We start from the raw sequence: 14052 nt of genomic DNA, 5'->3' as shown, positions 1-14052 counted from the left end.
TAATAAAGGAGTATGGTAACCTTTTATGTTGAGATTTCACTTGGTGAAGGAGCATTTAAGTTAATTGCGCTAAAAAATGCTAAAAATAGATTTTGTTGATGATACTCATAGACCCAAAGATTACATTTAGTGCTATTTGAATTAAGAATAACTGATTTGTTATTAACATAAACCCAGAACCAGCGCCAGAGCTTGTATGGCCATACCGAGTCGCAGAATTGAGGACTTACAGAGACTGCATCAGGCAGTAAGATATCTAGCACCGGCCCTCAATAAGGCTTAAGTTTATGTGGGAATTTATGTATTCAGAACTCTGATAAGCAAGTGCAAGAAATAGGTATAAATATAATAAATAACTAATACAATTCAGGCTTAATTGTCTCAATGCGTGATAGAAGCAAGATAAAATTTAACGGAACAACTTGTCGTTGGTCGTCGAGCTCATGATGCATAGCCAAATATGTAAGTGAAAGATAACTAAATTTGATGATGATAGCCGTTAATTTTAAAAGTTTTCGGATATCCCAAAACAAAGGTGAAATTTTCCAATTAATGGATTTTGCGAAGAAATGTGGAGAAGCAGTAATAAATGAAGATGCTATAAAAGAAGTTTTTCATTGTGATGACAATGCTTCTCAATCATCAATCAATTAATGAATGGCAAAATCTGTAGTATGGTTCTAGATCCAAAAAATACCACTACCAATACGGAAGAAAGTGACAGAGCAGTTACTGAAAACAAGAAAATTTCGATTGACAAGTTAGTCAGAATTCTCGAAACAGCAGTTACATGACTTCAACAATGTAACTGAACAAGAGATTATGTCTGTCTACAAAATTAAGAGAAAGTATTAGCATAAAAAACGAAGCAACTTAAACAACTTACATTGAAAGAAATGTTTAATAAGGTAAAAATAAATATTAAGCTTTTTTTTTTTTTTGGAAATTTTGATACCCTTTAGATTATAAATACTTCATTATTTCATAAATCACGATTTCATATTTTTAATTTTATAATTTCTGCATGCCATCTTACTAGATTTAAAACTGATGATCTAATATCCGGAAAAATCCCAAATCCAGAATCGCCGAAGTCCCAACGAGTCCGGCGATTCCGGATTTGGGGTCGAGTCCAGATTTCGGACTTTGTATTGTATTCATTAACAAGCAATAAAATATTTTACTTCTCACAAAACAAGAAAGTTGAAGGAAGATTGCAGACTTTCGTTAGAGTTCATAAGACAAATTAATCTGTGACGTACATGATGTTATGAAGCTTCATTTTGTGCATAATGAATTTTTAAACATATGACAACAATAATTTCATATGTACAGTCAAAAGTTGTTAATTTGGACACCCATAATCGAATGATCTATAATCCGGACCTCGAAGCTAAAAACTTTCTGCGCATGCGCCGCGTTGACACATGCGCATAGGCGTTTACGCGTGCACGTAAGACCTCTTATGACTGCGCATTTGCGTGTGCGCAAGCGCAGAATACGTTTTCGCATGCGCATTTTATGTATAACGAACGGTATAAGCTAAAATTATTATCTATTTCAGTTAATGTTGATGATTGCATTGTTCCTTAATTTTCGAATTAGATGCGGCTTATTATTTTTTGCAGACTGTAAGAGCAATACTATAAAAGTAAACTTGAACTTTCGATTATGTCAAATAGAATTTTCGAATCTGGAACTCCCGAAGGATCGTACAAAACAAAAGTATGTTTCGATGTCCATCAAACAAAAAGTGGAATTGCTGCAAAAAATGGATAAAGACATGAAGAATGTGACAGAGAGGTTAGTGAAAACGAAAAAATTTCGATTGACAAGTTAGTCGGTATTCTCGGCACAGCAATTAACGGGACTTGAACAGCGGAACTTTGTAACTGAACAAAAAATTATGTCTGTTTATAGAATTAAAGAGAAAGTATTATCACATAAAACGAAGCAACTTAAACAACTTACATGGAAAGAAATGTTTAATAAAGTAAACAAATAAATATTAAGCTTTTTTTTGTAAATTTTGATACCCTTTAGATCATAATTGTTCTTTATTTCATAAATTATGGTTTCAAATTTTTTATTTTAGAATTTCTGCTTGCCATCTTACTAAATTACTACATCTTACGCAATTTAAACTGATGATCTATAATCCGGAATCGCCGAAGTCCCAACGAGTCCGGATTAACGACTTTTAACTGTATATGTATTTGTAATTGTTGTTTTACACACAAAAAAAGTGATTTACTTACTTACCCTTCCCCTCGTCCACCGGCTGTGACTGGTCGGTCATCTTAGACAGGATTATAACTTTTCTTCATATCTAGTCTCTTTTGATGAAAACCATGGCACACCTCTGTGTTATATATATATATATATATATGGGTGGTCATCTTAGGGAGGATCATAACTTTTCGTCATAGCTAGTCTCATTTGGTGAAAACATTTGGTCATTAGTACACCTTTGTGTTTTGCACACATTCCGACACTCGCACTTTTAATACAAAATATAAGATCAAAATTTACAGGTGCGTTATACATCAGATATAAAAATAACAGATTTATAAATAAGGAAAATATGAGCTTACACAAATTATGTTTCTGCATATACCTAAATGTTGTTTGTTTAAAAGATATGACTTTTCTTATGAACTTACAAAATTTGCTTGTCTGATAATATGAGTCGATCATATTTGTCTTCTGTTACATCTTCAGGCACATCATCAAATTCTGTTTCATCTAGATCAGGGGTTGCCAACCCTATGCCCGTGTGCACGATGGTGCCCGCTGATCGTTTAACATGTGCCCACAGCTTTATGATCATAATAAAAATGTTTCAGTTTTCAATAAAATTCTATGCTAGTTTCCTTACTTTTGATGAAATAGAAATTGCGTCCAACACAGATGATACCAGCACAAAGCGAAATGTGGCCAATCTCTTTTTTTATGTGCATGTATTATTAACTCTATCCAACTGTAAATTCACCTTGAAAAAATAAATGGTGCTTGCAGTCCAACAGATATTCTAGAAAGGCAAAAAGGTTGTGGATCCCTGATCTAGATTGTTAGGCGTACTACATTTTTAATGATTTGGATTATATTGAGTTTAATTCCATTTCATGCTTTTGTTATCTACTAACACACTATTTCTAGAGTGGCATGATGCATTTGTTCTCTTTTTCCTTCTTTGCCTTCGATGTTCACTTCAAAATCACAGCTTCAAGAAAACATGTAACATGTAACTGCTAATTCATTCTTGTCAAAAGTGCATTGTTACCTCAAATAATGTCCCCCTCTTTTCTCAAAACACTAGAATAACATTCTTGTGCATAGCTGCATTGAATACAACACACCCTTTTTGCAAATTATTTATCCCTCAAACATTTCTCCACCACTACACATATTGTTCCCTTATCACTTTGTTAATTCAGTACACCATTTAGGTTAAAATAACACGCCAAACAACGATTAGTTTAGAAGTCAACAAAAATCAGTGTTCTATTTGCAAATCTTCCAGGACTAGTTTCAATAGTTTTACCGAACCATCGAAACTAGTCCTGGAAAATCTGACGCTGATTTTTGTTGTTTGACTTCTAAATTAACTAGTATACCATTATTCGAAAGCCTGGGGAAAATCTTTGAATGAATGACATCAAAAGATAAAAGCATTGCACATGTTTCTTTATAAATAGGAAGGAGTGCATATTATACAGCAAATATACCTAAAACTAAAAAATGTAATTTAAAATTATAGGTAAGCATTATATGCTGGAATATATGTTTTATATATATATTAAGTGTTTTTATAATTTTTCCTCTTGTTTAAAATTTTAGGTTTTATGGAAGAATTGCTCTTAATCCTAATGACCATGATGCTCATACTTTAGAAGCTATTAGAAATAATGCTGAAGGTTTAAGTCGTGAGTATTTGCATATTTTAGCCCCATTTTTATGAATAATATATTGTATCTGGAGATCACTGTAAACTAAATACAATGTGCATTTCAAGATACTTGATGGAAAATTGCCCCACCAGTGGTCAAGTAGCTAAAACCACTGACTGGTAACTTAACTGGATTTGATTGCTCTCAAAAAGGCCTAGCTGCTTGGTTGGTTTTTGTGTTTTTCCCTATGTGTAACGTGAATTCAATCAGTTTACCTTAGAAAGTCCTCCACAAATGTATCTCACCTCCTAGTCAGATAGTATTGTGTACTCTGACATATTCAAATAACCTAACTTGATGGAAATTGTAAATGATTTCACATTTTATGGATTTGTTGAATCTTTATTGATTTCTGGCTCATTAAATTGTATGCATGAAAAAGTGGGCATCAAGCATTCCATACTACATAAACATGTGAACTTGTTGATCACTGATGTTATATTTAGATCTGTTTATATAATATATCTGATAAATAGTTATCGATTGTCAGTATGCAAGATTATGAAGTATTAATTGTATTCCCTAGAAATGTATTTGGTAACTTCATGTGATAATATTTGCTAAAACATGTATAAAGTAGAAATTGTGATGTTTTGAATTCTAATCGGTATATTTATAAAAAAGCAAAAAAATTAAATAGCTTTCAGAGCAAGCAAAACCATCTATGTCATCTATTTATAAATAAAAAAAAGTTATTTTTCAAGTTATGGTATAACTGAAGTATTTATATTTATCGAAAAATTGATCATGAATGATAATTGGCTAGTGCTTCCAATTAGAACTACCATCTCAGAAGAAGATATATTAAAACCTAAGAAATATATAAGGAATGAAATATTGAATATTAATAAAGTTACTTTTGCAAACTATATGCAATTGATAAAAAGATTAGAGGGCAATCCACTCTGATATTTTATTTTACACAAGTATTTTTTACAAAAAAAAAAAAAAAAAAGTTATAGCTCTTGAAATTTATTTGTATTTTTCACAAGTGCTTGTTACCAAAAAATGGAAATAAAGAAATTGCTTCAGCACTATGGATTTCTCTGTTGGATTACAAATGATTCATCAGATTTCAAAACATTATATCGTACTGCAAAAGTAAAGTAAAAAATCATAAATTTTAGTTATAACATTATAAATGTTCTGTGTATGCTCTATTCATTGTGGAACATGAACAGCTAGAACAGCATGTGTTCCTTGAGCTCTTTTAATATTGCTGGTAGCAGCGCACATTGCCTTTAATGTATCTGCAAAGAAAAAGAAATACTAAGCATAAGGTCAGGAGACCTGATGATCATTTGAACAATGCTAGGTCATCTTTTTCCACATCAACCAAACCAATAATATGGGAGCTGATCATTCAGTGAGTGATGTATCTCATTCAGTGAGGCTTGCTGAAATATGAAGTTTTCCAATTTTCATTTCATATATAATACAAGTGGCAAAATTATTTTACAATGCTTTCTGCATACAGTTACAAAACTTTACTGCTTGATTACAGTTGCCTGGTAATAAATGTTGTAATATCTGATATAATGTTGCCGATTAAATTACCTAGATGTCATTTCTGGCTAATACAGCTTTTCATTATGTACTGAAAATATACAATAACTTCTTTCCAGCAGAGGGTGGTGAAAGGTCTCTAACCTTTTTTAAGGTCAGCACAAAGTTATCACCAATATGTGAATTTACGACCAACTTTGGAAAGAGAATTCCATGCATGGTGATCTAAAACAAGAGAGATCTCTTTATGGCCACTTTAAGCCTTGGAGAAAAAGGGGTTTGTTAAATTGTAAAAGATATTGTTTCATTTACAGTTAATGGTTGGCAGCATTACTACCAAGTTCATAGTTGGTGCAGTTTGTTGATTTTAGTGAGTTAGTTACTCATGAAACTTTAACTTTCTTAGTAGCTCGTTAAAAGAGCTTAGCCCTGTATGGCGTTTTTCTTTAGTCAGGCAACCAATATTCTTGAACTATCATCTCAGGATATTAAAAAATCTTGTGGCTTGGTGAATCTGTATATAATGGCCTTCGAAATTGCACAATGAATAGTAACAATCAGTAAGCACTTTACAGGTTTTAAATTACTATAAGATATTTTTTCCTTCCTTTCCGCATGCCTTTGTTGTGTAACTGGAAGCATACTTGATGTGTATTCAGGAGGTCTAGCGTTCGAATCCCAGCAAGGACATTGCATATTTCTCAATATTACCTAATGACTCCACAGTGGCACCTGATCTAAAAGGTGGTGGACAATAATTCGTCACTACCAGGATTTGACAATTGAGTCCCCTCATCCCTAGTCACCATTTAAAATGGGGAGTATATAAGGTATTTTCTCCTTTTCTGCATTTAATAATAATTGGAAATGTGTTCAATACATATTTAGGGTCCAATGTTCGAAACCCATCAAGGGCACATTTTTCGAATTTCAGCATCCATATAATCTAATGACTCTATAACACAAAATGCTTTTTACTGTAAACTCACTATTTTTAAATGGAATTCATATGTACTACTGAACTTTAAATTTTATTTTCAGTTATTAGTTGTGTTTGAGATCAGCATAGAATGAAAATTTAGCCAGTTTTAATCTTTTTTATGTAATCAGTTAAAATTATGTCTTCATTTTAATTTACAATTGAATCTGACTTTGCAGTTCTCTTCATTTTACATTAAGATGACATTTGTATAAGTAAAATTTATGTTGCATTCCACAGCCTTGTTACACTCTGAGCTTTTGCTTTTTATCTTCCTGATTCAAATATATATAAACATTAAGCGGGTATATTACTTTCGTAACTGCGAGGTGAAAAAGTTTTAACTCTTTAGTCTTTACCTCCATTTTCTGAATCTCGTGCTTTTTTTAATCCACTATTTTCAGAGTTTAATGCTTTTTTTATTTTTTATATATAACTGCATATTAGAATTTTATTTTTTATATATAACTGCATCAAGAATTTTATACGATCCATGACAAAGCAAAGATCTGATTATTTCATTACTTTTGCCATCCATAATCAAATCCATCAAAGCTACTGAATTGATGCACAGACATGTTGTGCTAAGGTTAGTCACCTTTATTCTGTGATTGAAGAATATACAAAGGTAATGCTGTAACATTAAATTTTGTCAGTATTTGGGTGAGATATTTGGAAGAACTTCAGAAATGCTGATGAAAGCATATAGCGATTCTGTGATTAATATTCATGTTTTAAAGAGGGCTGCAAATCTGCCACAGACAATGTATGCTTTGGATTGCTGCATGTACTGTGAAAAATACTGTTGTTACAAATTTTATGTGAAATTGTTCTCTTTTCTGTGTAATATAATGCGAAAAATTTAAAGAAACAAGCCACGTCAAAACAGTAAGAATACAGGGGAAAGTGTATTTAACATTGAGTAAATGGGTATCTCGGTAATTTGGCAAAATTTCGGAAAGTTGGCTACGGTTTGGGCAAAAATCTCCAAATTTTGGTCTGGTCCCTGTATCACCATAACAGGTATTGTAATTGAATAAATGTAACTGATCACTATATTAGCTGTAACCATAATTTGATCTTCATATTGCCTCTTCCAGTAATTTTGATTAGCAGAAAGTATTATAAATATCTCGGTGGCCAGATGGAAACTATATAAAGCCAGAAAGAGCATCTGTTCTCGGTTGTTTTTCGCTGTTAGCTAAGCATAAGTTCAGAGTACTGAGATATCTCAGTGTAGCTTTCTCTTTAGCTGCACTTTGCATTGGATTGTGTTTAACATTCATAGTAGTTTAAAGTATAACTACTGCTTCTACTCTGTGGTATTGTGAAAAGTTCCAGATCTCTGAAGTGTCTCATTTGATAAAATAAATCTTATCAAGCTATTGTCGGATTAATTGAGTGAAACAGAGTTCTCACCAGGACTGCTTCCAAACTCTAGAGAAGGTCATCAAAATTATGGTTTTTTTTTATGAGCAGAGCTTCTGTTGGCAGATTCTGCTAGGGGATCTTATACCATATGTATCAACACATTGTTCTTTGTGTTTTGATTTCTGAACAAAAGGAGAAATGCACGGGGATAATGGGTGAGTTAATGTATGAAGTTGGATAATAATCCAATATTTTTGTTTGAGATCATTACAGGAGATGTAACTTTTTTTATATTCAGCCAAAGCATGTTTCTTTAATTTGTAAATCATGATTTTCTCACTGCTAACTCCCGTCCTCCAAAAAGAAATAAAATTTCGTGCAGAATTACAGCAAAGGAAAAAAAAATCACATTGGAGGTTTATTATTATTATTATTATTATTTCTGGAGGAGAAAGGGGAAAAGTAGCACTATCTAGAGACATTTACATTATTTGTGGAAGGTTTCTTCTTCAACGAGTGCAAGTTGCAGCTGTTTTGCAAGGCAAAGGTCAAGGTCGTGCAACATGTTTTTGAATAGGTGGTCATAACGTTTTGGCTCTCTAATGTATTACTAACTTATATAAAGTATTACTAACATTTATTATCTTAGAAATAAAAGTAAAACTGAATTGTTGCTTCTTTGTCCTGATGGAAATTTTGTGATGGTGTGATATAGATTCAAAGCAATTACCTTCATTTGTGATTTTGCACAAGTTATTGTTATTTCCTGTAAAAATTTGATGACAGTTTCTCGTATTGCAGGCAAATCCCAAATGTACGTATTTTAAAATTTGTTAAAGACAAATACTATCACAATTTGTCTACAAAAACTGTTGGAACATGGAATGCAATAAATGGAACACTTATGAAAATGGTGACATTGCTTGTTAAAACTGAAAAATTGCATGTGCATGATTACCAGAGTTTGACCCATTCTGAAAACGTGCCAACTTTGTCTAAGGTGGTTGCAATAATATCCAAGTGCCTAATAATAGCTTTAAACATGTTCCATTTTTTATTCACATTTTTAAGAGTCTTAATAGCACTTTTATCTTGTTTTCTGATTGGGTTTAAATATCAAGTTTGTTTGATTTTTAAGTTATTTGCAATTAAATCTTTACAGGTATTCATTATGCCTTCATGGGTTTTCATGCATTAGAGAGTATAGCATTTATTTTTGCCACTGCTAAATACTGGATTAGATCAGCATTGTTTCTATGGTATATTTATATCAAATATATCAGAAATTTATTTTGTATTGATTGTAATATGATCTTTGTAGTTGAAAGTTTGCAGAAAAAAGACCACCATCATTAGATATATCTTCTTAACTATGATTTTCAATAGCTAATTTAATTCAGCTTATTTCTGATTTTAACATTCATATTTTTAAAGTTTATATTACCTTTACTTTTTGAGCTGTGTAATGTGCATTGTGCATGACAGTGTTCGTAAAGCAGTTCTAATCACTCTTCTTAAAGCATGAGTATTAATCACACTATAGTTGCAACAAGTTTTTCTGTATCTAATATTACACAATCTGGGAGGCACTATTTGCTGTAAGAAATACAAATAGTCAGAAACAAAAATGCCAAATTCTTTTGCTTAAATAAAATCTGTTTCAAAAAATGTGTTTTTTCCTGTCATGGCTATAGAAAATTATGCAGTTTCTGATTGTATCTCCAAACTATCTTAGCATCAATTGAATTTTGAAGCCTTTTCCTTCAGTGTAGAAAACAAATATTCTATGTGCCAGTTCTCACATCCTTTATAACGTTTGCCAAATTGTCTTCTATAAATTAGTATGATTTTTTTTTTTCCCCTTGAGGTTTTGCTATGAGATTTTTGCATAAGATTAACCCTATTCTAACCTTCAGTTTGAAGGACCCAGATAGATCTTTATTAATAGACCTTACTCCTCATTACATACTCTTTGACTTGTTTAGCTATTGTTGTGAAAGCGTTTTATGTTCATCTGCACAAACTCAACACCATGTTCAAGGTGAAATATGAACATAGAAGTTTGCAGAAAGATATATGTCCTAAATTGCTCAAAATGTGGTGAAGAAGACTGTGCATCTTCTTCCTGACAAAACATCTATACATCCATCCTTCATGCTCACAGATTTTCTTCACATAAATTTGTACTGAGGTGCTACCACATCCCAGGTACTTATCAGACTCTCTGATTTTTGTCTTTTTCTATTAGTGAAACAAAATCTGTGAGAATGATGATTTATTACAACAAATAAGGTAGAATAAAAAGAAGTATAATGAGTGGTTACAAAAAATGCCTTGTAGCAGTGCTTCCAGAAGCCCTAGGAATACTAGCAGAATTGCACAACAGGATTATTCTGAAGATTGGTTTCAGTCTTGCTTATGATACAGAATATTGCTGTTATTCCTTCTAAATGGCTTAAAACAGTCTAATTTTTTTCTGTTATTTCTACCTCCAAAAGAAGCATAAAATCTGTACTTTAAATAATCCTTAAGCACCTTTTTGTCTTTTGAATTAGAGAAATGATTTCTGGATACCAATAACTTCATTAGAAGCAGAATTACTTCTAGCTGTATATCGCTGATACGTAATGTTTAAATATGTATTTTTTAATTTTAAAAAATTTGCAGAAAAATAGGTTTCTCCTAAAGTGGGTGGAAAAATAATTTTATACATTTCCCTTGTATAAAAAATATTTTTCCTAAAAGATATACGTTTATTAAAATTCTTTGTTTAATAAGTACACAAAACTTTATACAGTACAAAGTCCGAAATTAGGACGTCCATTATCTGGAATGATCTAAAATCCAAACCTCAAAACCACAAACTTTTTTTATGTGTGTTGTGTATGCTTTATGCATGTGTATTTGATTTGTCCTTCCATAATAAAAAATGTGAGGATTTTCGTTTAAAAATTCTGATTCTCAATTTCACTTAGGCACTAAATAAAATACCTCGTTATGGAAAAACAATAACGTAAGCATAGATTTGTGAGATTAATAATTTGGCTTCATATCTGAGTATACATACATCTCAAACCGAAACATTCACCTATTTTATATCCCTGATGCCGACCTGGCAAGTCATTATTTATTATATTTTGCTTTCATTACCGCATGTTTAGCAATACATGACAGCTTCAGTAATAACTCATGCAGTGATGTCTAAACTTTTTTTTTTATATTAGTAATTGAATAACAAGAGTATGGCAACCTTTTATGCTAGCATTACTCTTGGCAATGATTATAGATTTTTAAATGCTCTAAGAAATGTTCACAAGGAAAAATTTATTTTCATATGCTAAAAATAGATTTTTGTTAATGAAACTTATAGGCCAAAGATTACATTTAGTGCTATTTTAATTAAGAATAACTTATATGTTATTCACCATAAAGCCATTTACAGAAGAATTCTACTCAATTTTTATGCTTAAATAAACAGGTTGAACAAAGTTGAGAAATGGAAAATTGCAGGAAATATATTGTTTCTTCTATTTTTTTAATACAGTTGATAGTTATTTCAAAAAGTGTATACAGTACAAAGTCCAAAATCCGGACTCGTCGGGACTTCGACAATTTCGGATTTTTCCAGATATTAGATCATTAATTTAAATCTGGTAAGATGGCATGCAGAAATTATACAATTAAAAATATGAAATCATAATTTATGAAATAAAGAACAATTATGATCTAAAGGGGTATCAAAATTTACAAAAAAAGCTAAATATTGATTTGTTTACTTTATTAAACACTTCATTAAACATTTCTTTCAGTGTAAGTTGTTTAAGTTTATTAAATACACAAAACTTTATACAGTGAGAAGAAGAAAGGCGGCAGATTATGTTGGCACTGGACCGCAGAATTTAGGGAAGACGAAATTTTTGGAATTTGGGGAAGCACCGAGCAGCAAAATTAAAGGATGAAAAGTTGTTTATGATTTAGGGAAAGCACTGGGATGCAAAGTTTAGGTGCAGTGAAAATTTAGAACTTAGGAAGGAGCTTTGTAGCAGAATTTAGTACCCATAAAGACTGCACTAGGCGGTATTTAGCGCTGCCCTAGATAAAGCGTATATGTGGGAGTATATTTATTTAGAACTCAGATTAGTTTTAAGCATGTACAAGAAATAAACATACTTATACAGTCAAAAGTCGTTAATTCGGACACCCATAATCCGGAATGATCTATAATCCGGACCTCAAAGCTACAAACTTTCTGCGCATGCGTCGTGTTCACGCATGCGCACAGGCGTTTACAAGAGCGCGTAAGACCCTTATGGCTGCGAATATGTTTGTGCGCATGCGCGTTTAATGTGTAACGGAGTTATACGCTAAGCTAAAGTTATCTAATTCAGTTAATGTTGCAGATTGCGTTGTTCCTTAATCTTCGAATTGGATCCGGCTTATTATTTTTTGCAGACTGTTAGAGCAATTTTATAAAAGTAAGCTTGAACTTTCGATTATGTCAAATAGAATTTCCGATATATATTTACTACAAAGCGAAAGTATGTTTTGAAATCCGAAATCTGTTTATCAATTTCACGCTGCTCTGCGGCAGAGGGGAGGGGGCAGAAACGTCATTATTAGATTATGATAGATTAGAAAGATTATGTCAAATAGAATTTCCGATATATATTTACTAATATGTAATTTGTATCTACAAAGCGAAAGTATGTTTTGAAATCCGAAATCTGTTTATCAATTTCACGTGGCGGATTGGAAGTTAATCTGTCAGCACTATCCTTGTCTTCAGGGCAGATGTTTTTATTTTATTTGGTTTATAATTCCGTACTAAGTGTAGTATTTCATCTCGATGTACTCCGTCTTTGATATGATTTAAATCAAGTTCCTCGTCATTATAATTCGCTTCCGATAGTGAAGAAAGTGACCCAGAGGTTATTGAAAACGAAAACATTTCGATTGACAAATTAGTCCGTATTCTCAACACAGCAATTATAGGACTTGAACAGCGGAACTTTGTAACTAAACAAGAAATTATGTCTGTTTAATAGAATTAATGAGAAAGTATTATCCCATGAAACGAAGCAACTTACATTGAAGGAAATGTTTAATTAAGTAAACAAATAAATATTAAGCTTTTTCTTTTTGTAAATTTTGATACCCTTTAGATCATAATTGTTCTTTATTTCATAAATTACGGTTTCATATTTTTAATTTTGTAATTTCTGCATGCCATCTTACCAGATTTAAACTGATGATCTATAATCCGGAAAAATCGATAATCCGGAATCGCCGAAGTCCCGAGGAGTCCGGATTAACGACTTTTGACTGTAGTAAATAACTAAACTAATACAATTCAGTATGCAATAAGAGCAAGACAAAATCTAGCGAAAGAACTTGGCTTTCGTCGCCATTCTTGTGATACACAGCCAATAATGTATAACAAACGCTATTAAGCTAGGCTAAAATTATTTCAGTTAATGTAGTAGACTGCTGTGTTCCCTAATCTTCTTGTTTGATCCAGCTTATTATTTTTTGTAAGCTGTTATTATTATGGCAATTTTATAAAAACTAAGCTTGAACTTTCGATTATGTCGAAAAGAGTTTCCAATTCTGGAGCTGCCAAAGGATCTACAAAGCGAAATCATGTGTCGATGTCCATTGAACAAAAAGTAGAATTTCTGCAAAAAACGGATAAAGGCATATCCAATTATGCGAGGAGTATGGCATTGGAAAATCAACTGTATATGACATAAGAAAAAGGAACTTTTTTAATTTTTTGTGGAAGCAACTTAAACAACTTACATTGAAAGAAATGTTTAATGAAGTGTTTAATAAAGTAAACAAATCAATATTTAGCTTTTTTTTTTTTTTTTTTTTGTAAATTTTGATACCCTTTAGATCATAATTGTTCTTTATTTCATAAATTATGATTTCATATTTTTAATTGTATAATTTCTGCATGCCATCTTACCAGATTTAAATTAATGATCTAATATCTGGAAAAATCCGAAATCATCCCGACGAGAGTTATACCACAAGTCCCGACGAGTCCGGATTTCGGACTTTGTACTGTATACACTTTTTGAAATTACTATCAACTGTATTAAAAAATGGAAGAAACAATGTATTTCCTGCAATTTTCCATTTCTCAACTTTGTTCAACCTGTTTATTTAAGCATAAAAATTGAGCAGAATTCTTCTGTAAATGGCTTTTCATATTAGTTTTGCATTTGTTATATCATGCAATAT

At 31.8% G+C, this 14052-nt stretch overlaps 1 protein-coding gene across 5 annotated transcripts in view; it reads left to right on the top strand.

Moving 5' to 3' along the window:
- LOC118191626 (CCA tRNA nucleotidyltransferase 1, mitochondrial) overlaps nucleotides 1-14052 on the top strand; it is a 53026-nt gene that overhangs the window by 21886 nt on the left and 17088 nt on the right. For all 5 annotated transcript variants that reach the window (XR_015042952.1, XM_085823315.1, XM_085823316.1 and 2 more), the window contains exon 5: nucleotides 3841-3926. Coding sequence is in view for 4 of the 5 variants with exons in the window: in XM_085823315.1 (XP_085679441.1) it covers nucleotides 3841-3926 (86 nt within the window). In the remaining variant the exon portion in view is untranslated. The remainder of the gene's footprint in view (nucleotides 1-3840; nucleotides 3927-14052) is intronic.

Source organism: Stegodyphus dumicola, chromosome 9 (genome assembly GCF_044657685.1).
Source record: "Stegodyphus dumicola isolate Sdum_Otavi_A_Nest chromosome 9, ASM4465768v1".
Taxonomy (NCBI): Eukaryota; Metazoa; Arthropoda; class Arachnida; order Araneae; family Eresidae; genus Stegodyphus; species Stegodyphus dumicola.
The sequence above is the reverse complement of the archived record's forward strand: the minus strand, read 5'-3'. Positions and strand labels throughout refer to the sequence as shown.